The sequence below is a fragment of the Macaca mulatta genome, chromosome 10 (assembly GCF_049350105.2).
Source record: "Macaca mulatta isolate MMU2019108-1 chromosome 10, T2T-MMU8v2.0, whole genome shotgun sequence".
Lineage (NCBI taxonomy): Eukaryota > Metazoa > Chordata > Mammalia > Primates > Cercopithecidae > Macaca > Macaca mulatta.
The window spans coordinates 109,138,857-109,164,495 of NC_133415.1; the positions used below are offsets into that span (position 1 = coordinate 109,138,857).

General features: G+C 43.6%; 2 protein-coding genes across 7 annotated transcripts in view; one reads left to right on the forward strand and one right to left on the reverse strand.

Moving 5' to 3' along the window:
- Positions 1 to 23,207, reverse strand: AURKA (aurora kinase A). 4 transcript variants are annotated; one of them, XM_015148739.3, is made up of 9 exons: positions 22,993 to 23,207; positions 18,998 to 19,044; positions 17,115 to 17,391; positions 15,130 to 15,184; positions 13,508 to 13,699; positions 11,948 to 12,086; positions 3,910 to 4,058; positions 1,090 to 1,264; positions 1 to 945 (listed from the first exon to the last, which is right to left on the reverse strand). In XM_015148739.3, the coding sequence occupies exons 2-9, from the start codon at positions 19,037 to 19,039 to the stop codon at positions 763 to 765; spliced, it is 1,212 nt and encodes a 403-aa protein (XP_015004225.2). In that variant the 5' UTR covers positions 19,040 to 19,044; positions 22,993 to 23,207; the 3' UTR covers positions 1 to 762. The 4 variants fall into 4 exon arrangements, with proteins under 4 accessions (XP_015004225.2, XP_015004226.2, XP_015004227.2 ...); XM_015148740.3 differs by having other exon boundaries at positions 22,979 to 23,153; XM_015148741.3 differs by having other exon boundaries at positions 22,803 to 23,040.
- Positions 23,184 to 25,639, forward strand: part of CSTF1 (cleavage stimulation factor subunit 1) — a 12,317-nt gene continuing 9,861 nt past the window's right edge. For 2 of the 3 annotated variants that reach the window (XM_077952011.1, XM_015148737.3), the window contains exon 1: positions 23,482 to 23,538. The gene's annotated coding sequence lies outside the window, so the exon portion shown is untranslated. Of the gene's footprint in view, positions 23,364 to 23,481; positions 23,539 to 25,639 lie in introns of those variants that run through there. The other variant, XM_015148738.3, reaches the window with a different exon arrangement.

Here is a 25,639-nt window from a genome sequence, read left to right on the forward strand (position 1 = left end):
GACATAGATACTTATTTATTTGCATATTTAAAGTTTACACACATGCCATGACTCCAATGTTTTAAAAAAATAAGCCCTTAACAGCTCTGAGACACACGGCCTCTTCTGTATCCCAAGCAAGTCTCTAAATGGAGGTAGAGCACATGTTCCTATTTTACACACACTCATATGGGAGATAAGTGGTTAAGGAGGACTAGAAACCCAATCAGGCCTACCAGGGTGCTGGACAGACACAGCATTCCTAAGGGAATGCCACCAGAGAAAAAATACACGTCTGTACAAATATCTTTATTTTCATACTTAAAAAGAATCACATACTCATTCCAACAGCTTTACCAGGCGTGGCCAACCCAATAAGTTACACACTCACTCAGGGACTTGGAAGGTTATTGCACAGCTCCTTAACTGATCGCGTCAGGCAAAGTGGTCACTTTCCCCACAGCCAGACTCTGGATTTGCCTCCTGTGGGGACACCATGCCTGGCACAGGCTGACGGGGCGGCTGCAGTCGAACCTTGCCTCCCGATTATGAATCAGTGTAAGTAGCACAATTCTCGTGGCTACTTTCACTGCAGAGTGTCATGTTTATTGATGTGGAGCTTTCTGAATAGGGAGGTTAAGGCACACCTGCTCAGTAAAACAAATATTTCTTGTAGCGTTCTAGATTGAGGGCAGCAGACAATGGTAAAATAAACTTCAGTAGCATGTTCCTGACAAGTTATACAGCAGCCCTGGCTCAAGGATTTCTCCCCCTGCATGATTCCTAAGACTGTTTGCTAGTTGACTCTTTGTTTTGGCAATTTGATGGTTTTGATGAATTTGCTGTGATCCAGGGGTGTTCAAGTACTTCTCTGAGCATTGGCCTCTGGCTGGGATTATGCTTCAACAGTCTTGAAATGAGGTCCCTGGCTCCCTCTGTTACAAAATCAGGGAATGTGAATTCAACCTGGAGTACAACAAATGATAAAACATCACAAAACACAGGTTAGAGAGATCAAACAGTACAGATATTCAGATCTTGGCCTGAAGTTCAGGCTGATAAGGAAAGAATTCCAGCAGATGCGCTGGGTCCTTTTCAGTTGCATCTTACCCGGGATATTCTTTTATAGGTCTCTTGGTATGTGTTTGCCTCAAAAGGAGGCTTCCCAACTAAAAACTCATAGCAAAGAACTCCAAGGCTCCAGAGATCCACCTTCTCATCATGCATCCGACCTTCAATCATTTCAGGGGGCAGGTAGTCCAGGGTGCCACAGAGAGTGGTCCTCCTAAAAAGAGGGAGGCTCAGGTTGATGTGCTTCTGGTTTTATGATCACAACAGCTGCTAAAATCATTGAAGATTCCACTAACACTGAAGACTTCCCCTGGGCCAAATCCTATGCCCTATGAAGTAGCTACTATTATAAATTCCCATAGGAAACAGATGAAGGGAGGTGTGTAAGGTCACAGAGCTAGCCACCAAGCTTAACCCGAAATCTGTCCAACTCCAGAACCTCCCCTGAATGATCTAGAATGCAAGAAATTGAATGTATCACTACCATATAAAAGTTGCCATGCAGAGTTCTCTGCAAATACGATTTGGAGTTCTACATCTGCATGTGGATATTACAGATATGCTAAGAATCTTAAGAGCCTGGTCGCAATGACAAGACACTAGAAACTGTCCCGTTGTAACAGCACTGGGGTGGAGATGTAGATACATGCTGAAATTTTGAGGGTGGCCTATGAAGTACTCTTGCCAAAAATATTTAACTTGGCCGGGCGCGGTGGCTCATGCCTGTAATCCCAGCACTTTGGGAGGCGGAGGTGGGGGGATCACGAGGTCAGGAGATAGAGACCATCCTGGCTAACATGGTGAAACCCCGTATCTACTAAAAATACAAAAAATTAGCTGGACGTGACGGCATGCGCCTGTAGTCCCAGCTACTTAGGAGGCTGAGGTAGGAGAATGGTGTGAACCCGGGAGGCGGAGCTTGCAGCAGTGAGCCAAGATCGCGCCACTGCACTCCAGCCTGGGTGACACAGCGAGACTCCGTCTCAAAAAAAAAAAAAAAAAAAAAAAAATTTTAACTTGAATCTCTTCAGGCCCTGAGACCTCCATTCCAGTTTTCAGCAAATATGGGGAATAAAGGTCCAAGTTAAGTGGCAACACAATCAGAAAAGTCCTCTTTAAAGTGGGAGACTGGTCTGGCTTAAGACCACAGAGACAATCCAATACAAAGCATGGGCCTTGGTTGAGTTCTGATTTTACAAACCAGCTATAAGATGTCATAGACAATAGGAGAAATTTGAACATGGACTAAATATTAGATACTGACGATGCTGTTAATTTTCTTAGGAGTGATCATGGTTCTAAGTATATAGGAGAATATCCTTATTTAGGAAATGCATGCTATTATAGTGCTTCAGGTTGAAGCATCATGATGTTTGCAACGTATTTTCAAGTGTTCACCAAAAGAGTAGATGCAGCCGATCTGACTAAATGGGAAAAAGTGCTGAGCGCAGGCACCGGATAGACAGGTAGGCCATCAGCTACCAATTCCACATTTCTATCGGTTTAGGTTTCCGTAATGAAGGTCGGAAAAAAGCTGGGGACAGCAGACACCAAGGCAGAACAGTACGTGTGGTTTCGTATTGCTTTGTCACCAGCTGCTCTTCACCATAGATGCTTACGCTGTCACAGCCCTGGTGCTGTGTTCAGCCAGGCCTGGCACCCACTGAGCCCACAGTCACTACTGAATTGTGATGTAGGATTAAGAAGCTACCACTCTGGTCATCTAACCCCTCCATCACCACCAACAGACTGAATCGCGGGTTCTCAAACTGAGGCAATAACCAGGAAATGATGATGATTAACATCTGGGATTCAGAGTGAAGTGACTATCGGTTATGTAAGCAATCTTTTCAAAAAGCAAGAAGCCATCTTTTCTATCACAATTCAACCGGTTAAAATAGTTTAACTCTGCAATTCCATGAAGCCTATAATTCTTTATTCTGGTTTGTCTTAGCAGATAACAGCTCCCACTAATGACAACCAGTTTTTTAAAAAAAAAGACTGCAATAGCAGATTCAATGCGTTGCTGGGAACAGTTAGAAGTGCTCTGTAACAAAAGCAAAGGATTTCTCCCTCACATATAATCTGTTTTAGGCTATATATTTTTTTTTAACTAGCTTGATTTTCAAGTCATCTGGCTATAATTTGAGTCCTCCAAAGTTGACAAACCTTGATCGGTAGATGTATGCTTTAAAATGCCCCACTTCACGTGAAGTTTCAAAGCTTATTTAAACTCAAATTTAAAACAGTAAAGATATTGCAGTTCATGTGGAAAGCTCTTTAAGATTTGAATTGTTTTGAGATTGACATCTCTGCTTCAGCTGTGAGAGGGGACAAGGAAGGACTATCCCTACTATTGACAGAGGCAGACCAAAGAGAATCTCTCACCACTGCCCTCAAAGCTCCACCAAACTAATTTGGTGTTTCAAGTTCCCTGATATGACCTGCAGTCTGAGTGCTAGACCTTTGTCGGTGCTGTCCTCTGGAACATCTCCCCATCTCCTCATCCAGGAAGCAGCAGAGGTGAAGAGTTCCTCCCCCTCAACACATGGGCACTTCACCTCTGTCATATACTTGTCCTATCTGTTGACTCATTCATCCCCTCTTTAGCCTCTAAGGACATTAAGCATCTTTAACCCTAGGCCTAGAACACTGTTAATGGCCCCAAATCACCACAGAATAAAATTTTCTTGCAAACCCTAGTTTATTATCAAGCCTAAATTACTCCAAGGTACTTCTGGGTTAGCTACATACCTCTCTTATAGCACAAAATCTACACTAAAATATTTTATATTTGGCTCATGATTAGCTCCCAGGGCTCTGGTAAACCAAACAACTTCCACCTCTAAAGTTACATACCTGGAAGATGGAGCATGTACTGACCACCCAAAATCTGCAATTTTAAGCTCTCCAGCTGATCCAAGAAGTAAGTTCTCTGGCTTAATGTCTCTATGAATAACTCTCTTCGAATGACAGTAAGACAAGGCATTTGCCAATTCTGTTATATACTGTTAAAAAAATATTGAAAGCCTGTGTTTTAGATTTTGTATAACACAAGTTAATATTAGACATCTCTTCTGAAAGGAACACAACATAGATTTAACATGGTTTGCAGGTTTTGGCCAGACACAGTGGCTCCCACCTGTAATCCCAGCACTTTGGGGGACTGAGGTGGGAGGATCACTCAAGCCCAGGAATTCAAAGCCAGCCTGGGAAACATAGCAAGACTCCATCTCTGCAAAAAAAATTTAAAAATTAGCCAAGCATGATGGTGCATGCCTGTAGTCCCAGCTACTTGGGAAGCTGAGGCGGGAGGATCGCTTGAGTCCAGGAGGTCAAAGCTGCAGTGAGCCATGATCACACTTCAGCCTGGGTGACAGAGTGAGACCCTGTCTCAAAAAGGAAAAGACAAAACAAAAAACACATTTTGCAGGTTTTGAAGCAAGCATCGTAGAAATTATACATGAGTCTACACACACACACACACACACACACACACACAGAATCAACTGAACCAATTTATAGTGGTTAGCATGAAGTGAAATTACCCAATGTTTAGTTATCGCTTTGCTAATACAGCTGGTGTGATGTTGAAAGACGGAAAAGACATTCAGCTAGTTAGAGCTAGCTCTTAGGTTGGTGCCATTTCAATGCAAAACAGTTACTTCTGCACCAACCTAACAGTTACACCCCCATACGGCAACAAACGGCCCTGCGGCAAGGAAGTAAGGCAGTGCCGAAGACCTGGTACAAATTAAGGATTCAGGTGTGTAAATACTGCCTTTTTCTTTTTTAGAAAAATAAAATTAACTTTTCAAGTATAGTCAATTCCTTTTTTTAAAACCAAGATCATTCTGTGACAGAAGAATTTGTTTAAAGCTAAAAATTTACTTCAAGAATATCAGGAGAAAGAAATTATCCTGAACAATAAACAGAAACTAAAAAGCAGTTGCACTGACATATTAAATAGCATGTTAAATTTTGGGTTACACTAAGTCAGCATAGAAGTACATAAGAAATCAGTCCTTTTGTTAATTTTATTTCCTTAAGTTACTATCTTTTTTTTTTTTTTAATAGAGATGGGGGTCTCGCTATGTTGACCAGGCTAGTCTCAAACTCCTGACCTCAAGTGATCCTCCCATCTCAGCCTTACAAAGTGCTAGGATTACAGACATGAGCCACCGCACCCTGCCAAGTTACTATCTTGTAAGAAAAGTTTGCCTGGCTGGGCACCTGTAATCCCAGCACTCTGGGAAGCCAAGGCAGGTGGATCACCTGAAGTCAGGAGTTCGAGACCAGCCTGACCAACATGGTGAAACCCTTTCTCTACCAAAAATACAAAAATTAGCCGAGCGTGGTGGTGCATGCCTATAATCCCAGCTACTCGGGAGGCTGAGGCAGGAGAATTGGTTGAACCCGGGAGGTAGAGGTTGCAGTGAGCTGAGATCACGTCATTGCACTCCAGCCTGGGCAACAAGAATGAAATTCCATCTCAAAAAAAAAAGCAAGAAAAAAGAAAAGTTTTCCAGTCCCTATCTCTAAGATTTAGCCAACAAATCTAGTATGTATGTATGTATGTATGTATGTTATTTACTTATTTATTTTTAAGAGACAGGGTCTCACTCTGTCACCCACCCTGGATTGCTACGGCATGATCAGACCTCACTGCAGCCTTGAACTCCTGGGCTTAAGCAATCCTCCTACCGAGTAGTTGGGACTACAGGTGTGTGCCACCATGCCCAGCTAATTTTTAATGTTTCTTTTTTTTTTTTTTTTGGTAGAGACAGAGTCTCCCCATGTTGCCCAGGCCGGTCGCTAATTCCTGACTTCAGGTAATCCTCCCATCTTGGCCTCTCCAAGTGCTGAGATTACCAGTGTGAGCTACCATGCCTGGCCCAGAATTTATTTTATCATACAGGTAACTGTTTGAATATTGAAAAAATATATTTAGCTCTGCCTAAAGTTTGAGTTTCCTTTCTAAAGCAATTGCTAGACAGGATTGAACATTATTTTACATCAAAAAGGTTTACTAAACAGATAAGTAAACACCAAGTGTCACTGGCAGAAAAAACACTTTTCATTCTTTCAGTCCAAAGCCAGAGATCAATATTCAGACCACGATAAACTGAAGTCAAATACAAGAAAGCTGCTCTTCTGACTACACCGACTTTGAGTTGCTGATGCTTTAATTGCACACATTAAAGTTCAAGAGGCAATGGACTTCACTCCTCCAGTCATTTCCAGACAAGAAGCTATTAGTTTCGCCATGGCTCTCTGGCACTGCTACTCCCTCCACACCTCACATGTTGTTAGACTGCAGGTATGGATAGGTCACTGACGTGTCACTACAATTAGTTTTATTTGAATTCATCTGAAAAGGAAAACAGGTACATGCGTATTCATTCTAACTGCAAAGGAATCTAGACAGAAATAATCTTTCATTTTCTTTCAAATAGCTATCTGCTCACACCAAAACTCCATCTAGATTGAAGCCTTGGGTGTGAGGAGAGAAAACAGAGAAGTAGTATCATGTGTAATTTTATACTGTTGATATAAGGTGAATCTTTTAAAGTAGGATATCAATATCAGAAACTGAAGAAAAAGATTAACTGACCCAAAACAACAAACTCCAACCCACCGTAAGCAAGATGACAAGGAAAAAACCCAAGGGTAAAATGTGAGCACCTGAGGCAGTCACTACCATGAATGAGCACAGATTTCCTTATTGAGCTGTAAGAGAAAGCTGGCCCAAAAGCTGAACTCATAAAGAAATATTAATTGCCAATTAAATAAGAAGCTGATTTGTTTAGCTAATATTTAAAAAGTAAATTAGAGATCTGTTTCTACTTAGGAGAAGCACAAACATTTAAGATTAAGTCTTTAAGTGTAAAACAGCATGTCATTGTTGCAGAGACAAGACCAAAGGGCCATATGTCCATAGTAGTGTGATTTCATCAGATACTGAAAGTAAAATTACTTGATTTTAAATGCCATGTACATCAATGCCAAAAACAAAGAAAACTAATGTCCACGCTACCCAGAGATCTCCACCAAGAAACGGAAAAAAAATCAAAGTAACCACCATCCAACATGCTTTATCAAGCTGTCAATCCAATAAGAAACGGCCCAAATTAAGACTCAACTTCTTAAAACAAGTAATTTTAATCACTTAAAAAAGGAGAGGCACAAAAAGCACAATCATGAAAGAAAAAACTGACACATTTGGACTTTTATTAAAAATACAGCCTGGGAGGCCGGGTACAGTGGCTCACGCCTGCAATCCCAGCACTCTGGGAGGCTGAGGTGGGCAAATCACCTGAGGTCAGGAGTTCGAGACTAAACTGGCCAACACGGTGAAACCCCGTCTCTACTAAAAACACAAAAATTAGCTGGGCGTGGTGGCGCACGCCTGTAATCCCAGCTACTTGGGAGGCTGAGGCAGAACTGCTTGAACCCAGGAGGTAGAGGTTGCAGTGAGCTAAGAACCAAGATCACGCCACCGCCCTCCAGTCTGGGTGACAGAGAAAGACTGTCTCAAAAAAAAAAAAAAAAAAAAAACCCAACAACCTGGGCAAGATGGTGAGACTATGTCTATACAAAAAATACAAAAATTAGCTCAGCGTGGTGGCACCCACCTGTAGTCTCAACTACTAGGGAGGATCACTTGAGCTCAAGAGGTAGAGGCTGCAGTGAGAGAGATTGCACCACTGCACCCCAGCCTGGGTGACACAGTAAGACCCTTTCTCAAAAAAGTCAAATAAAAACAGCTTTGTGAAAGACACAGATAAGAGAAGGAAAATACAAGGCATGCATTGGGAGAAAATACTTGCAAAACATGTATGACAGACGACCTGCATCCAAAATATACAAATAACTCTTAAAACTCAAAAAAGCAAAAGATTCCAACAGGTGCCTCAAAGACGATACACAGATGGCAAATAAACACATAAAAAGATGTTCAAGGCTGGACGCGGTGGCTCACGCCTATAATCCCAGCACTTTGGGAGGCTGAGGCAAGCGGATCACAAGATCAAGAGATCGAGACCATCCTGACCAACATGGTGAAACCCTAAAAGTACAAAAATTAGCTGGGCATGGTGGTGCATGACTGTAGTCCCAGTTATTCAGGAGGTTGAGGTGGGAGAATCACTTGAACCCAAGAGGCGGAGGTTGCAGTGAGCCAAAATTGTGCCACTGCACTCCAGCCTGGTGACAAGCGAGACTCCATCTCAAAAAAAAAAAAAAAAGATGTTCAACATTGAATGTTGTTAGGAAACTAAATCAGAACAATGAGATACCACCACATGCCCATTAGAATGACTAAAATGCAAAACACTAGGCCAGGTATAGTGGCTCACTCCTGTAATCCCAATATTTTGGGAGGCATGAATTACTTGAGACCAGGATTTCAAGTCCAACCTGAGCAACAAGGCAAAACCTTGTCTCTACAAAAAAATACAAAAATCAGCCAGGCATGGAAGCACATGCCTGTAGTCCTAGCTGCTTGGGAGGCTGAGCTGGGAGGACTGCTTGAGCCAGGGAGGTTGAGGTGGCTGATCACGCCACTGCACTCCAGTCTGAGTGACAGTGAAACCTTGTCTCAAAACAAACAAAAATCCAAAGCACTGACATCAAATGTTGGCAACTATGAGAAGCAATAGGATCTCAATTCATTGGTTCTGATACCGTATTGCCATTGTATAATGGTATCAGAATTGTTAACCAGCTGCCCTGTGGGAACCAACTGTATCAATTAGAGTGCTTATGTGAACTTCCTTTGGCCTTTGTCTTATAGAATCCACTCATTTCCAAAGCTGCTTGGATCAACACTTTACCCTTACACCCTTTAGTAAGGTGGTTTCCTACATTTGTAATGCAATGTAAAATAGAATGTAAAAATCACTTTGGAAGACAGTTTCCTCACAAAGCAAAATAAAGTCTTACTGTATAAGCTGACAATAGCACTCCTGGATATGTGCCCAACTAATTTGAAGACTTATGTTTCACAAAAACCTGCATGCAAATGTTTATAGCCAAAACATAACTGCCAAAAACCAGAATCAGCCAAGATACCCTTCAGTAGATGAATAAACTGAGGTACTTCCATATATTGAAATAATGGAAGATGATTTCGTGATAAAAAGAAATGAACAAGCTCTCATGCCTCCAAAAATATACAGATGAATCTTCAATGCATACTGCTAAGTGGAAGAAGCCCATCTAAAAAGGCTACATACTGTTATGATTCCAATTATATGATATTCTGGAAGGCAATAGAGACTGTAAACAGATCAGTGGTTGCCAGAGATGGAAGAGTTGGGAGGGATGAGTAGCTGAGACACAGGATTATTTTTCAAGAGCAGTGAAACTATTCTGTATATCGTAATGGTGGATACATGGCATTGTGTATTTGTCAAAATTCATAGAACTTTACAGCAAACACACAAAAATCAATCTCAGGATATGAAAATGTAAATGATTCCATCGTGGGCATGCAGATTGTGACAAAAGAATCTCACTGCATTACAAATGTAGGAAACCATCTTACTAAAGGGTGTGAGGGTAAAGTGTTGATCCAAGCAGCTTTGGAAACTAGTGGAGTCTTTAAGACAAAGGCCAAAGGAAGTGCACATAAGCACTCTAATTGATAAAGTTGGTTCCCATGCAGCTGGTTAACAATTCCGATACCATTATACATGTATATTGGAATTGAATAATTAAGTAAAAGGATGGTGGGCAGTGAAATCCAGGTTTCTCACTTTTGGAGTGGGAGTTTACAGGTAAACAGGAGGAAGTTAGAATGAAACGTGGTAACGGATTCAAGTTGAAGACATCGGTATGAATTCATGGTATGCTTAATGAAGAGACAGATGGATAAATCTATACACAGATTACTATCCACATATATTTCCTTGCTCTGTCAGCTGAAAGCCTACAAGTAGTGACGCCACAGTAGCAATGAGTACAAGTGCCCAGATCTTGGTTTATAATAACATTCTCCAAGAAGAGGAACCAGGGCTCCTTGGAGAAATGGTTCGATTCTAGGACAGGAGCAGGAAATATACAAGATGAGGCTTCAGCATCTTGTATCAGAAAGTAAAGAAGTACAAGGCCAGGTGTGGTGGCTCACTCCTGTAATCCTAGCACTTTGGGAGGCTGAGGCAGGCAGATCACCTGAGGTCAGGGGTTAGAGACCAGCCTGGGCAACATGGCGAAACCCTATCTCTACTAAAAAATACAAAAATTAGCTGGGTGTGGTGGTGCATGCCTGTTAATCCTAGCTACTCAGGAGGCTGAGGCAGGAGAATCGCTTGAACCCAGGAGGTGGAGGCTGCAGTGAGCCAGGACTGCGCTACTGCACTCCAGCCTGGGCGACAGAGTGAGATTCCATCTCAAAAAAAGAAAAAAAAAAAAAAGTAAGGAAGTACAAAAACACACACACACACACACACACACACACACACACACACACACACGCAAGACAAAACGGCAGTGATTTTCCCAGGAACCTGGTAAAAGAAAAAGAGCAGGCCGGGTGTGGTGGCTCATACCTGTAATCCCAGCACTTTGGGAGGCTGAGGCAGGCAGATCACAAGGTCAGGAGTTCAAGACCAGCCTAGCCAATTTGGTGAAACCCCATCTCTACTAAAAATACAAAAATTAGCCGGGCGTGGTGGTAGGTGCCGGTACTCCCAGCTACTTGGGAGGCTGAGGCAGGAGAATCCCTTGAACCCAGGAGGCGGAGGTTGCAGTGAGCAGAGATCGCGCCACTGCACTCCAACCTGGGCACCAGAGCGAGACTCCATCTCAAAAAGAAAAAAAAAAAAAAGAAAAAAAGCTCCCAGTGGCCAAAGTTGTAGCCATCTGAACCACAAAATAAAGTACTGGATTATAGCTCAAGGGATAAAATAAATACCAGGAGTCTACATCTTTAAATAAATAAATGATGAAATAAATAAGGGAGAACAGCCTTATTCTGGCACAGAATTCCAGATAATTTATGGAAATACTCCATCCACTCTCTACTCCTTAAGTGTGGGCTATTCATAGTAACTTCCTTTGAAGAAATACAGTATGGAAAGGAGGGAAAATAGTAACTTTACAGTGGAGAAACCAGACAAACACTCTCTCAGGCAGAAGATCAAGCTGACATCCACAGTTAAAAGTCATAAGAGTTTACATCCCTGGTATGTGATAAGAATGCATTTTACCTCTGCTCTCCCCTCAAAAACCCATAAGCCCAATTTAATCATGATAAAAACTAAGAAAATCTGAATAAAATGTGGACTTAACAGTTATATATCAATATTGGTTCATCAATTGTGACAAATGTACCATATTAATGCAAGATGTTAGTGGGAAAATTAGCAGGAAATTCAGTGTGGGGTATATGGGAAGTCTCTGTACTGCCTTCACAATTTCTGTAAATCTAAAACTATCCTAGCCAGGCACAGTGGTGTGCACCTGTAGTCCCAGCTACTCGGGAGGCTGAGGTGGAGGATCACTTGAGTCCAGGAGTTCTAGTCCAGCCTGGGCAACATAACAAGACCCTGTCCCTTTAAAAAAAAAAAAAGAAAGAAAGAAAAGTAAAAACTATTCTAAAATTAAAAATCTATTAAAGAAAATGAGGGTGACTATCTATATACATTATATACATTTCCATAGAAAACAGCTGTGCAAACTAGGCACAAAAGCAGACACAACATTCTGCCTGGTTCTAGACTTTATCGGTACATATGGTACAAATAAGCTCTTTTGATTTTTCCACTTCAAATATTTGATATTAAGCTATCCTTCCGTCAAGACAACACCCACTCCACTAGAATGAAAGGTGCACTGCTCTGGAGGACAGGTACACAGGAAACACAACTAGCCTGGACAACAAATGAACACTTACCGTAGCAGTTCTCTGCTCATCAAACTTTGAAAGTTTCTGAAGTTCTCTATAGACTGTTCCAAGTGGTGCATATTCCAGAATTAGGTAGACTCTGGTAGCATCATGGAAATAACCATACAGTCTGAGAATATTAGGATGCCTGCAACAAAGGATAAACATTCTAACACCTGGTTTGGAGCTGACAGAAGACTATGTACTAAATGTCAAACAAACTCTTCATGTAAAACCAGTGGTGTTTACCATGAAACCACACTCCAAACTCCACTTGAGAATCTGAAACTGTAAACCCACTCCAAGAAAAATACACAGACCCACATTTCATTTTACAAGCATTTCAAAGTATTAATGGACCTCTGGTTTAGTTAAGACTATTTCCCTCCTTTAGGCACCTTTATTCTTAGGAGGAAAATTCAGCTGAATATTAATTATCTACATACTAAAAAAAGCACATGGCCAGGCACAGTGGCTCACGCCTGTAATCCCAGCACTTTGGGAGGCCGAAGTGGGAGGATCACGAGGTCAGGACTTTGAGACCAGCCTGGCCAATATGGTGAAACCCCGTCTCTACTAAAAATGCAAAAATTAGCTGGGCTTGTTGGTGCACGCCTGTAATCCTAGCTACTCAGGAGGCTGAGGCAGGAGAATCGCTTTAACCTGGGAGGCGGAGGTTGCAGTGAGCTGAGATCACGCCACTACACTCCAGCCTGGGTGACAGAGCGAGACTCATCTCAAAAAAAAAAAAAAGAAAAAAAAGGCATTGCCACAGTAGTTTGATACCCAGACACTGTGACAGATAAAAGCAGTGATCAGTAACGGCAGTAGATGGGTGCTGAGCAGATTGGGCAGGTGCAGACTGTGGCCAGTGGGAAGCAGGCAATGGGAAGCACAGCCCGTGTAAGATGCCTGCCCCTCCCAGCCCCAGCCAGGTATTGCCAGGTAGAGACACACCAGGCCTGATGTGGCCAGACTTGAAGTATTAGCATCTGATTCAAATCTGAAAAACACTGAAAGGAAAAAGAAAAAAAGGAAAAACAAAAACCCATCAGCCCTAGTCAACCTGCAGGTGGCTGCTCGCAACCCCTGCATACTTCAGAATAAGGGGTGCCATTCCCCTTCATTATCCACCAAAAAGACTTGCCCATATAAACTATTCCATTAACAAAACATTAAATCCTCAAGTGATTTTTCAGGATCAGAGCACTTAAGTGCTCTTTGAAAGATGACAAGTTTAATCATTTTTTGTGGTACTATGAAAAGCAGGCCCTCTAAAAAGTAAATTTATACTTTAAAAAAAAAAAGAAAAGAAAAGGAATACAATTTTATTTTAACATGAAGAGCATAGGAGAATCACAGGAGAATGATTATAACCCAGTGTGGTACAGAAGCTTATCTAATCTTTTTCATAAGGGAGCGGGAGGTGAGGAACGGGGGCCACGCATTTGAGGACAGTGCCTCATAAGAGGGAGTGCACGGACCTGGGCAGTGGGAGGCTGACATTACAGGAGGGGGAGGGGTGCAGCATGGGTGAATATTGTTTTGAACATGAACCTGAAAACTCACCGAAGGTGGGACTGTATTTCCACTTCTCTTCTGAGCTGATGCTCCACTCCGGCTTTCTCCAGCTGAGCTTTAAATAACACTTTAAGAGCCAGAATAAACTTGCTTTGTTTTTCTCTTGCCAAATAAACATTACCAAACTTTCCTTTACCCAGAGGGCGACCAATTTCAAAGTCTTCCAAAGCCCACTGCCTCCTAGGAAGGAATTTGAACATTTTAGAATGTGAGGAAAACAAAGCTTTTCTAACAAATTCTCAATTAGTAGACACATTCTATAAATAATTTTATATTCCAACTTGTACTCAATATGTATCCTCAGCAAGAACCAAGGCAACAACCACTATCAAAGAGCTGCTGCAACATGAAACCCTGACGTCCCTAGCTGCCGTTAGGTGTGAAGAGTCAGTGACAAGGAACAGTCTCGGGTTTTAGATCTGAAGCACTCTATGGGAAATGTCCCAAGCCTGTACTATGCTCAGAGGAACAGGCCCATGACAACGCTGAAGACCATAAAAAGGATAAGTGACCAGAGAGGGAGGAATGCTTCCGGACCATCTGGGGGCCTGTTTCAAACTAACCACAGCCGCTCCCTCCAGTCCCAGAGGTGCTAATTCTCTCTGGGTGGAGAAGCACTCTGGTGGTGGACACAGAGCCCTGAGCCACTGAGCCACTGTTACTAATGGAAGCAGGATGGAGCCCACAGGCTAGCTGGGGCATGAGTACCAGTGGATTTAGACTCTTAGCCTCTGTTAGGCCGCTAGAAGCAAAAGTCTGTGGGTTCATTCCTCGCTCCTCCTAGTATATTCTAGAATCCAGACAGTTCAGAGACTAACAGTAGGATTTTAGAAAAGCCCTGGGGAAGACATTAGAGCCAACCTTTATAACAAAGAACTAAAACTATCACACTGTCAAAACCCTCAGTCGTATATGAGTATACAGTTCTGCAACATATTCTATTTTTTTAAAACTTGCACTTTTATACAATAAAAAAAGCACAGACACATAAACCATATGTAGTGGTTACTTCTAAGGACAGAGAGGAACTTCCACACATTTCTGTAACAGATTCATACAAACTTTTTCTAAATTTGAAATGCATTTTTTGTTGTTGTTGTTTGTTTTATTTTGAGATGGAGTCTCCCTCTGTTGCCCAGGCTGGAGTGCAGTGGTGCAATCTCAGCTCACTGCAAGCTCCGCCTCCGGGGTTCACGCCATTCTCCTGCCTCAGCCTCCCGAGTAGCTGGGACTACAGGCGCCCGCCACCAGGCCCAGCTAATTTTTTGTATTTTTAGTAGAGACGGGGTTTCACCGTGTTAGCCAGGATGGTCTCGATCTCCTGACCTCATGATCCGCCCACCTCGGCCTCCCAAAGTGCTGGGATTACACGCATGAGCCACTGCACCAGGCCTTGAAAGCCATTTTTTAAAGCACTTGAGTCCCTAGCAAAATACCTCAATATACAAAATTCCTTTTTTTTTTTAAGATTGGAAATCTGGAAACATTTATATCCTCTAAATGAAAATAAAGGCCTCATTTTTTCCCCCAAGAGTTCCCACAACTAAATTTGCAACAAAATGATATAATGTAGTAGAATAGTACAGAACTTTGTAAATAAAAAAGCTTACTTTTTTGATTCTTCATTTTTCTGTTTTGATGCCAGTTCCTCCTCAGGATTATTTTCTATATGGAATAAGTTAAAAACCTGTTTTTAGAATAACGATATAGGATAAGCTAAGCTGTGAATAGAGGTGAATCAAAGAATTGGTCACCAAAATATTAATGGTATGTCAAGAATGATAAACCGGGTTTTTTTTTTTTTAAGTTTTCCTTATAGAAAAAAAGGACTACTACACCCTGACTTCCATCATGTGAAGTCTTTACAGAATTTCTAAAGACGAGCAGACGTATATATAGACGGGTCCCTCTCTGATAAATTAAAGGCAGACTATGAAGGTTCTTTTGAAGCCTCAGTTTCCAAATGAAGAACTTTTGTGGCAGAATTACCAATCTTCCCATACATGACAAGCTGCCACCTCGTCACCTTTTCTCCCTACTAGGTGGGCCAACCAACAGTCTATACCCTATGTACAAATTATCACCAACATGTAGCAAAACATAAGCCAGCCACCCTCCATTATATTAGTTGCCAAGGGGAAATATAAAAATAAAAGCCACCAATTTGGCAAAATGCACAAGGAACAGTTGTGCAGCAGAGGACTGGGGTAACTATTTCATTAGCCACAAGAACATATGGAACATTTCCACCGGTCTGTCTCCAACATCGCAAACTCGAACAGCACATGATGGTCTGCTCAGATATTTGGATGCAGGTCCAAACTCTTCCTCCAGGTGCCCCTGTCACATGTGCACCCCGCAACCCCCAGTTCACTAACTCAGTTAATATCAATTTAATCACCATCCCTAACTCCTCTTTACTCATCTTTCAGGTACAATTTATTGCCCAGTTCTAATGAGTCTGCATCGTAAATGAGCTCTCAAATTTGTGTGCACCTCTCCATCCTGGCTTGTCTTTGGATAAGTTAACTGCTTCTGAGTCTTAGCTTCCTCCTCTGTAAAACTGAGTTAATTACTGGCTACCTTCATGAAGTGGTTACAAGGATTGAATGAGATGACGCGGATGAAGCACGCACTTATCTCAGAGCCTGCAGGGAATGAGCACTCGACAGTTGGTAAATAACAGCATCTACTCTGCTCCACACACAGCAGGTTATTGCCATCTCTGACCTCAACCTCCTTCCTGTCTGGTACTCCTAAATCCAGTGTTCTACTCCAATTTATTCAGTACTTCCACAGTCAACTTTTTTTTTTTTCTTTTGAGATGGAGTTTTGCTCTCGTTGTCCAGGCTGGAGTGCAATGGCGCGATTTCGGCTCACCACAACCTCCGCCTCCCAGGTTCAAGAGATTCTCCTGCCTCAGCCTCCCAAGTAGCTGGGATTACAGGCGTGCGCCACCACACCTAGCTAATTTTTTTTAGTACAGACGGGGTTTCTCCATGTTGGTCAGATTGGTCTCTAACTCCTGACCTCAGGTGATCCACCTGCCTCAGTCTCCCAAAGTGCTGGGATTACAGGTGTGAGCCACCACGCCTGGCCTTCCACAGTAAACTTTCTAAAAAGCAAAGTTCCCTTCTAAGTTCAAAAAACCTTCAGTAGCTTCCAAATGCCCTAGAGATGAGGCCCCATTCCTTACCATGGCCAGCAATGCCCATGGTGACCTCACCGCAGCCTGCCTCAGTTCATCCACTTCTCTGGATTTCCCCCAAACTTTAGATCTCAGTCCCTCAAGTCACTTACTACAAGCACCCTACATCCAGACCCACTAACAAGCAATCAAAAGGACACCAATTGGTGCTGTGTCCTCCCTGGGTGCCCCACTCTTCCAAGAGAGTGAGAATCAGGTCTGTATTTTTAGCACAGATCTGGCCCATGCGCAGACACTGTTACTTCAACCCAGACACCATATTTTCTCCCCATCCTCAACAGATATAAAAGCTAAGCCTCCAAACAGTAACTGCAAGTAATATACACTTGCTTTTTTAGCAACAACGACAAAGAATGACCATCCAATGAGTCTCAAAAGCTAGTTTACCAGGTGCCGACGGCAGGGGCTGCTTGCTCTTTGGGGTATGACTCGGTGGCCTGGAGACAGGATGAGGTACACTGGTTGCCTGCAATTGCTTCTGCTTCTGATTCTGAACCAGTTTGTGACTGGAAACAAGCTTTTGTGCTTGCAAAGGAACACGCTGGGAAGAATTTGAAGGACACAGGACCCGCTGAGCCTGGCCACTATTTGCAGGTAATGGATTCTGACAAGGAAATTGCTGAGTCACGAGAACACGTTTTGGACCTCCAACTGGAGCTGCAGGCTAGAATGGAAGAGAAAATAAACTTTCTGGTATTCGTGAACGCAAAAGATGAATATTTTGAGAATTTCACAAAGTTTGTTCTCTAGTATAGCAAAATAATGAATGTCACGGATAAGAGATGGAAGGGGAAAAGGTATTTTAATCAGTACTTCCAGAGGATAGTTAGTATGTGGCTAAGAATACCCGAATGATCCTTTCTACCCCCTCCAACTCCTCACCCCTAAAAATCATGCTTTATTAACAAATATCCATTACTGAAGGAGACAAACACTTCCTAGAATTTCTCAATAATTTGGAAATAGACACTAACTTGTTATTTGGCAAAAAGCTATGATACAAAAACTTTATGACAAAATCTCAGTTCCATTTAAATTTCTTTGATAATATACATTTAAGAAAAAGACCAAAAAAAAAAAAATCTGTCAAAACATTCAACATTGGTTATCTTCATGAAGTTTTGGAAGAGTCTAAGTTTTCATATGGCCAGGATTTTCCACAATAAGCTTATTACTATACTATTAATTAACCAATGTTTCATTTTCCAAGTATTGACAAAATGGACTTGAGCAAAAAACTGTGACAAAAAGGAAACAAATGTAGGCACTTCAAAAAGTTATTACTAAAATGTGTTATTATTTTTGAGATGGAATCTTGCTCTGTCACGCAGGCTGGAGAGCAGTGGCATGATCTCAGCTCACTGCAACCTCTGCCTCCAAGGTTCAAGCAATTCTCTGCCTCAGCCTCCCAAGTAGCTGGGACTACAGGCGATACCACCACGCCTGGCTAATTTTTGGTATTTTCAGTAGAGACGGGGTTTCACCATCTTGGCCAGGCTGGTCTTGAACTCCTGACCTTGTGATCCACTTGCCTTGGTATCCCAAAGTGCTGGGATTACAGGCGTGAGCCTTGAAATGTATTATTTATACGCCTGTAAGTACTGTATTACAAGCTTAAATAGTTAAGTTAACTCTAACACCCTGAGCTAATCAAACTAAAAGGGGTAGGAGGGATGAGATTTCCTCCAGCTTCAACAGCTCATTGTAAGTGAGGGGCAAGTGCTAGAAATGAAAGCCTAAAAGTCCATCCCCAGCTCAATGGTATGAGTGCTCTACAAAGACAGGGTGTTAAGACTTCCAAATTCAAAGTCAGTTACTCCTGAAATTAGTACACTGTCCACAACATAGTAGGCATTCCAAGACAAATATAAAGAAACATTTTAAATGTAGAGCAATTTTTTAAATAGCCGTTATCATAGGAACTGAGAATCAAAAACAGTAATTCAAGGTAGCCTTTTCTAATTATTTTATATTTATGGCCAATTTTAAAAGTTTTGGACTCCTGCTGGATGCATTATTACTATTATCTTGCATACAACAGAGGGATATAGAAACTTAAGCAGCCAATTATAAGACAAAGCAGAACCAAAAAGCTACTCTAAGAATCAGCAAAATGTTACCGAACACAAGAAAAGTGACTAATTTATATCCAGGGGCACAGTAAGGGATCTAAATTTATAATCCAAAGTAAAGGTGGAAAGAATTCCCAACAAGACCAACCTCCATGTGGGTTTATAAATGTGAATGAGATTACAGATTATTCAATTTACCTTAACAGGCCCTGAAATGCAGTTTTCTTTAGATCGGTCCATGATGCCTGAAAAGAAAAAGAAGAACCTTTAATTTGAACAAAGCCACCTGCTTAAAGTGCTGCTGCTTGATAGGCAGCGTTACAGTTCCCTGATCAAAAGGCCTCCACAACACACAGGATTTTACACTTTTTGTCCAAATGAAGCTAATGAGGGAGGGCCAGACATGTGCTTTCCCCGCAAGGCCAACCTCCCCTTGGGCACTGCATCCCATCCTCTCTCACACGGAGTCTTCACTCCTGATGGTCTTGCGGCTCCATCATCTCTCTTCTAACGGATCACTTCCATCCCTGTGCAGCCTGCTGGCATACCTGCTACCTTAAAAAAGTCCTCTTTAGGCCGGGCATGGTGACTCACGCCTGTAATCCCAGCACTTTTGGAAGCCGAGGCGGGCGGATCACCTGAGGTCAGGAGTTCGAGACCAGCCTGGCCAACATGGTGAAACCCCGTCTCTGCTAAAAATACAAAAATTAGCTGGGTGTGGTGGCGGGCGCCTGTAATCCCAGCTATTTGGGAGGCTGAGGCAGGAGAATCGCTTGAACCCAGGAGGCGGAGGTTGCAGTGAGCTGAGATCATGCCATTGCACTCCAGCCTGGGGGACAAGAGTGAGACTTTTTCTCAAAAAAAAAAAAAAATAGAATAAAATAGTCCTCTTTATTGTATTATCTTTGCTAACCATGACCCCCTCCTCTCCAACAGCAAAGCTCCAGAAGAACCATCCACACTTGCCACTTCTACTCCTCCTCTCCCCTCCCCTGAGCCCATCCCCACCCAGCTTTTTTGCCTCCACCACATCATCAGGCTCATGGCTGACACCTACTGTTGCCAAACCCAAGGGTCAATTCCACCTTCCTCGTACTTGCATCCTCAGCAGAATCCGACAAGGTTGATCACATCTTACACCTTTTTCTTCACTTCACTTCCAGGTTTATCTACCACCTAGTCATCCTATCTTTCCCTCCTTGCTGGGTCACTCTCATTGTTGCCCGATCAAGGGTCTGGGGTGACTAAAGAATGAGTCCCTGGACCCTCCACTTCTCCATCTACACCTTCACAGGAATCCATATCACCGAGTGCCTCAGCTCTAAATGCCTTCATGAGGACCTCTCAAAGTGCATCTTCTGCCCCAATCTCACCTTGGACTGTCAGACTTGGATATCCAAGGATTTGTCCAGGATCTCCCAGAAATGTCTGCCAGGCACCTCAATCCTAACATATCCAAAACCGAACCGCTTCCCTTCTCCACTTCTCACCTCCCTGTTCATGGGTGTGCCCTGAGCTCACGCCTAGAACGACTTCTCCATCTCCAATTACTCCCTAGCCAAGTACATCCAGTCTCTTTGCTTTCAATACCATCTACAGGCTGAGGACTCCCAAATATTCATTCTTCAGCCCAGACCTCTCCTCTGAACTCCTGATCTACATTTTCTACTTTCTACGCAACATCTGCACCTGATTATCTGAGAGGCATCTCCATTTTAACATGTCCCAAACAGAAGTCCTAATCCCTCCACACTCTCACCTCCCCAAATCTAGTCTCTAGATATCCTCATCCCAGTTGATGGCAAATCCATCCTGCCAGTTGCTCAGGCCAAAAGCCTTGGCATAATAACCCTTTAAGAGGTTTCTCTCTCTCTCAAACCCCTCATCTAATCCACGAGCATATTCTGTAGGCTCTGCCTTCAAGATCACTGCTCAGAACCTCTACTACTACCACCTGGTCAAACCGTAATTCTCCTTTGAATTTTTTGCAACGGCCTCCCAATGGCCTCCCGACTTCCAACCTTACCCCGTTATGGTCCATTCTCAACACTGAGGCCAACAATCTCATTAACAAGTCAGATGTGTTGGTCCTTGGTTCAGAAGACCCCCATGGCTCCCCAACTCAATCAAAACAATGCAAACTCCTAACCTGCATAGACAGGCCTATTGAAGTCTCACAGAACATGGACCCTAACTGCCTCTCTGACTTCATCTCTTCTTCTCGATTGTGCACCAGCCACACAAGGCTTCTTTCTTTCCTCAAACAAGTCCCCTGCCATAGGCATTTGCACTTCTTGCTCCCTTTATTAGGCTTTTCCCCCAGGTGTGTAGTTCAGTCTTTCATTTCACAGAGGTTTCTCTTTTTTTTGAGATGGAGTTTTGCTCTTGTTGCCCAGGCTGGAGTGCAGTGGCACAATCTCGGCTCACCCACAACCTCCACCTCCCGGGTTCAAGCAATTCTCCTGCCTCAGCCTCCGGAGTAGCTGGGATTACGGGCATATGCCACCACGCCCAGCTAATTTTGTATTTTTAGTAGAGACGGGGTTTCTCCATGTTGGTTGGGCTGGTCTGGAACTCCCCACCTCAGGTGATCCACCCGTCTCGGACTCCCAAAATGCTGGGATTACAGGCATGAGCCACCATGCGCAGCCTTCACTGAAGTTTCTTATCAAATGTCCCCACACTCCAGCCTGGGCAACGGAGTGAGACCCTGTCTCAAAAAAAAATTAAAATTGCCATTTTACAATTAAGCAAATAACTCCATGATGAAGCTAGGCCCAGACTACAGGCGGGAGCCCTTATGAAAAAACAGTGGGTAAGTTAAAAAGTTAATAAACAGCAGCAAGGAAATGCCCACTTGTGTAATCATTTAATTTCACACATGCTCTAATGCTTTACTTCCCTTACAATTACAAGTAGCAGTCTAATGAGATCACAGAGGCCTAACAACATTTATTTAACATTCTTCTGACAGAAGCTACAGGCATTTGCTCCAATTTATTCTACTTTTCTTTCTAGGGAAATTGAGTAACAAGCAGAATGGAATAAGATTCTAATCCAGAATTCTGGAGACAACGCCAATAAGACTGCCCTTCAGGTGACTCTAATCTGCAACCAGATGACTTTCACAGGATCTATTCAGTTCACACCAGAAATCCTACCACTGTGAATAGAAAAGCTGTTAGGCTAATAGCACAGGAGGTTTATACGGGTTTGTTCCTTCCTCCTTCAGACCTGTGCATGTCTGCAGAGATGAAGGGAAGGACGAATTGAGTAGGTTGCTGAAAAACGTTTAATTCAAGGGACAAGGAAGGTTAAGGAAGAGGAAGAGACATTACGAGTTAACGACAGTGGCTACGTCTACCTCAGCCGGAGGGATCTTAGAAATGGAGACTCTGAGGCCCAACCCCAGGTCTAGGAAAACAGATTCTGCATTTTAACATCCCCAGACGATTTGCATGCACCGGTCTGCATCCCTAGTTCTCAATGAAATCAAAGAATCATCTGGAGAGTTTGCTAATAACTAGACACCTGGGTCCTATCCCTCAGAGATTCTGATTTTCCGGGCTCTCGGTGGAGCTATATTTTTAACAAGGCTCTCCAAGTTATCCCGATATAACTACTTCAAGGTCTACGGTCTGAGAAGTACGGACCGGGAAGGCCTCTGCAAGGAGGTTCTCATTCATCAATTCACCCACTCATCCAGCCAGGACAAGGGCCTTCCTAGGCTATTCTGTCTAAAGCGGCCCCCGTTAAACCGCACTCCTGCTTTTCCCTTATAACACCCACCCCAGTTGCAAGTTCTCTGTACGCTTACCGTCTGACTCCCTACCCACTAGAACGTGAACTCCAACACAGCAGCGACCTTCTGTGCTTTTCTTACCCAGGTGATCTCCGAGAACAAAATCCAATCTGACGCTCACCCACCCCTCCCGCGCGTGTCAACACCACTCAACAAACCCCTTCTACCTCTAGCTGTAATAAGTAACAAGCAGTGTCTTACAGGGCGCCTCGGTGCCCAAGAGCGGATGCAAAGGCACTGGGCGGGCACAGGGTAGCGCCAAGGACACCCAGGGACGGAGGAACCGAGAGGGGACTTGACGCTCCGCCACTCCGGCCGGCCGCCCCTTGTCCCCGCCGCCCTCGTCGCCACTGAGATATCCCCCACGGTCTACCCACCCGTCGGCTCCCACCTGCGACCCAAAGACCCGAGTCTTCCAAGAGCTCAGCCGTTAGAATTCAAAGGTTCTTCTTTTTAAATAGGAGTTAAACCCTCTAGCCAGAAAGCCGATTGGCCTGCACTCGAGCGAGGCTGCCTTGTGATTGGTTGACAACAAACCCGACGCCTTGAGTCGCGTTTAAGGCGCACACCGCGCGCAGGCGCACTTGCTCCTTGAGACCCCGGAAGTGGCGGAGCCAACGGCCAGCCAGACCCGTGGCAGTGCCAGCCCCAGGGTACTCTCCGGGGTCGGCCATTTATCGGTGAGGCAGCAGCCCCTTGACGTCAAGCTTGTCGCATTGGAGATAAAGTCCGAGGGGGTGAACTAACCTTTTGAACGTGCCAGTAAGTAAGATGGCGAGAAAAGCAAGCGAGAGTGCGACCGATCGATAGCGCAGCGGTCGGCTTGGCGCCCTTTCAGCGTGCGCAGTGAATGTGCGCTCGGAGCGGTCGATTGGGCAGGATTCGCGCCTCCATTTTTCCAGGAGAGAGCGGGATACCGAGAGAACCGGACCAGCTGGTACTGGGGCACGGGGAGAGTGGCTGGTGCGGTCGGCTGGGGCGTTTAGCGAAAACCACAGAAACAACTGGGGCGAGACCGGAAGAGTCCAGAGTTAGCAAGATGGCATGCGCCTCTACTTTGTGCTTCCTAAGTTGCCCGGCTTGGCCTGCACCCCCTCCTCTTCCTCAAAGGGCCTCGCTTCCATTCCCACCCAGTCCTTAGTTCGCCTCTGCATCCAGATGGTCGCGGCGCATATAGTGAGGGGGCGTCTGTGTTCTAGCCTTTCCAACTGCGATGTAACCGGTCCTGGATCGGGTTCTTGTCCTCGTGTCTCCGTGTGCTCACCTGCAAATTGGGGATAATTAGGCTTCTGTTTACCTGGCGAGTGAACGTTCTGTGGGAGTTGAGAAGTTAGGACTGGGCCACCATAAAATATATATATACACATATATATATATACACACATACATGTATACATATATACACACAAATGTGTGTGTGTATATATATATTTGTACACCCGACATGTGCTCAGAAGTGAAGAGACCGGATAGAATAGTGGTGTAGGGGAGCCAAAAATGGCTTCCCTCCATCCTTCTAGGTACCTTATTAAGACTAAGAGTTAAATTACCATAAGACAAATTAACAGATTACTGCAGGATAAACAGGATGTGCATGTAAAGCATTGAACTGGCATACGGAAATTATTCAAGTCATATTAGCACGACATTAACAGTAGAATCTCTCATCAACTTTTCTTTGCCAGACTACCCACTTGTGATTTTCATTCTTTGTTGGTACTTAAGAATCTCCCATTTTTTTCGGGTCACTAAACATTGTCCATAGGAGAAAAACGATATTTAATTATGTACAGGAGTCCCACAAAATACGAGACTAAGAAGTTGAAGTCAGATGATTAAGGCTTACATGGCATCCTGAGCTACTGAAAGGAATGAATAGAGGGTTGGGGGCGGGTGGGAGGATGGTAAGCAGCAGCTGTAACACAAGTTATGGGAGGGTGAACGGAGGAAATGTATGGTGAATCAAGTTTGTTAATGCAGACAGAATAGGTGATCCTCTGGGTGGTGTCAACCTCTAATCTCCTCTCGTGATCCGAGTTAATCTTCCCTGGTTCCTATGATCTAAGTGAATCTTCCCTGGTTAATAAGGACAATTGAGGTATTTTTGGAGGGTCAGACTTTAGGCAGGTAAGGAAAGCACAGGGAAAGCCTCTTCCCGCCTGCTGTTCTCCAAGTGCCCTCAGTTCAAAGTAATCAGCCCGCCAAAGCATCTTGCTTTGGGCTGGCATTTCCTGAACTCCTTCAGTGGTTAAGCTCAGGGCTCTGGAGTTGGCAATTCTGGTGTGCTTTTAACCTTGGATAAGTAACTCAGCCACTTTTTACCTTGAGTAGGTGTTCTGACCTCCTTGAACCCATTTCATCATCTTTATTGTGTCCCAGGATTTTCTACTCAAGCATAGACTTATTATGTTCATGTACTACTTCATATACTTGAATACATTGAATGATTTTATTCAGTGAACTGATGCTTACAAAGTACTTAGCATGACGGTATCTGGCATGCAGGAAGTGCTTAATGTTGTTGGTTATTATTAACACCATCAGTGTCGTACAGTGTATAAGAAATAGACTCTGGGCCAGGCGCAGTGGCTCATGCCCATAATTCCAGCACTTTGGGAGGCTGAGGCAGGCAGATCACAAGGTCAGGAGTTCAAGACCAGCCTGGCCAATATTGTGAAACCCCGTCTCTACTAAAAATACGAAAATTAGCCAGGCGTGGTGGCACGTGCCTGTAGTCCCAGCTACTTGGGAGGCTGAGGCAGGAGAATAGCTTGAACCTGGGAGGCAGAGGTTGCAGTGAGCCGAGACTGGGCCACTGCCCTGCAGCCTGGGCGACAGAACGAGACTCCATCTCAAAAAGAAAAAAAAGAAAAAAGAAATCAGGCTCTGAGGTCGCTTTTATTCTTTATTGCTGTCCCCAGACACCTGTAGCCTTTTAATATTGGTTCAAACATACACATACATAAAGGCATTGATTTTTAGTAAGCAGATTATCATGTTCAACAGTTGGAGTTCTTTTTTGAATAAGCCAGAAACCA

Bases quoted from the DNA above. Each gene is read 5' to 3' on its own strand.
- AURKA (XM_015148739.3), bottom strand. From the start codon at position 19,039: ATGGACCGATCTAAAGAAAACTGCATTTCAGGGCCTGTTAAG. The intron at 17,392-18,997 runs GTAAATTGAATA...CTTCCATTCTAG, and splicing joins GCATTTCAGGGCCTGTTAAG to CCTGCAGCTCCAGTTGGAGG. The intron at 13,700-15,129 runs GTAAGCTTTTTT...ATTCCTTCCTAG, and splicing joins AAAAATGAAGAATCAAAAAA to GAGGCAGTGGGCTTTGGAAG.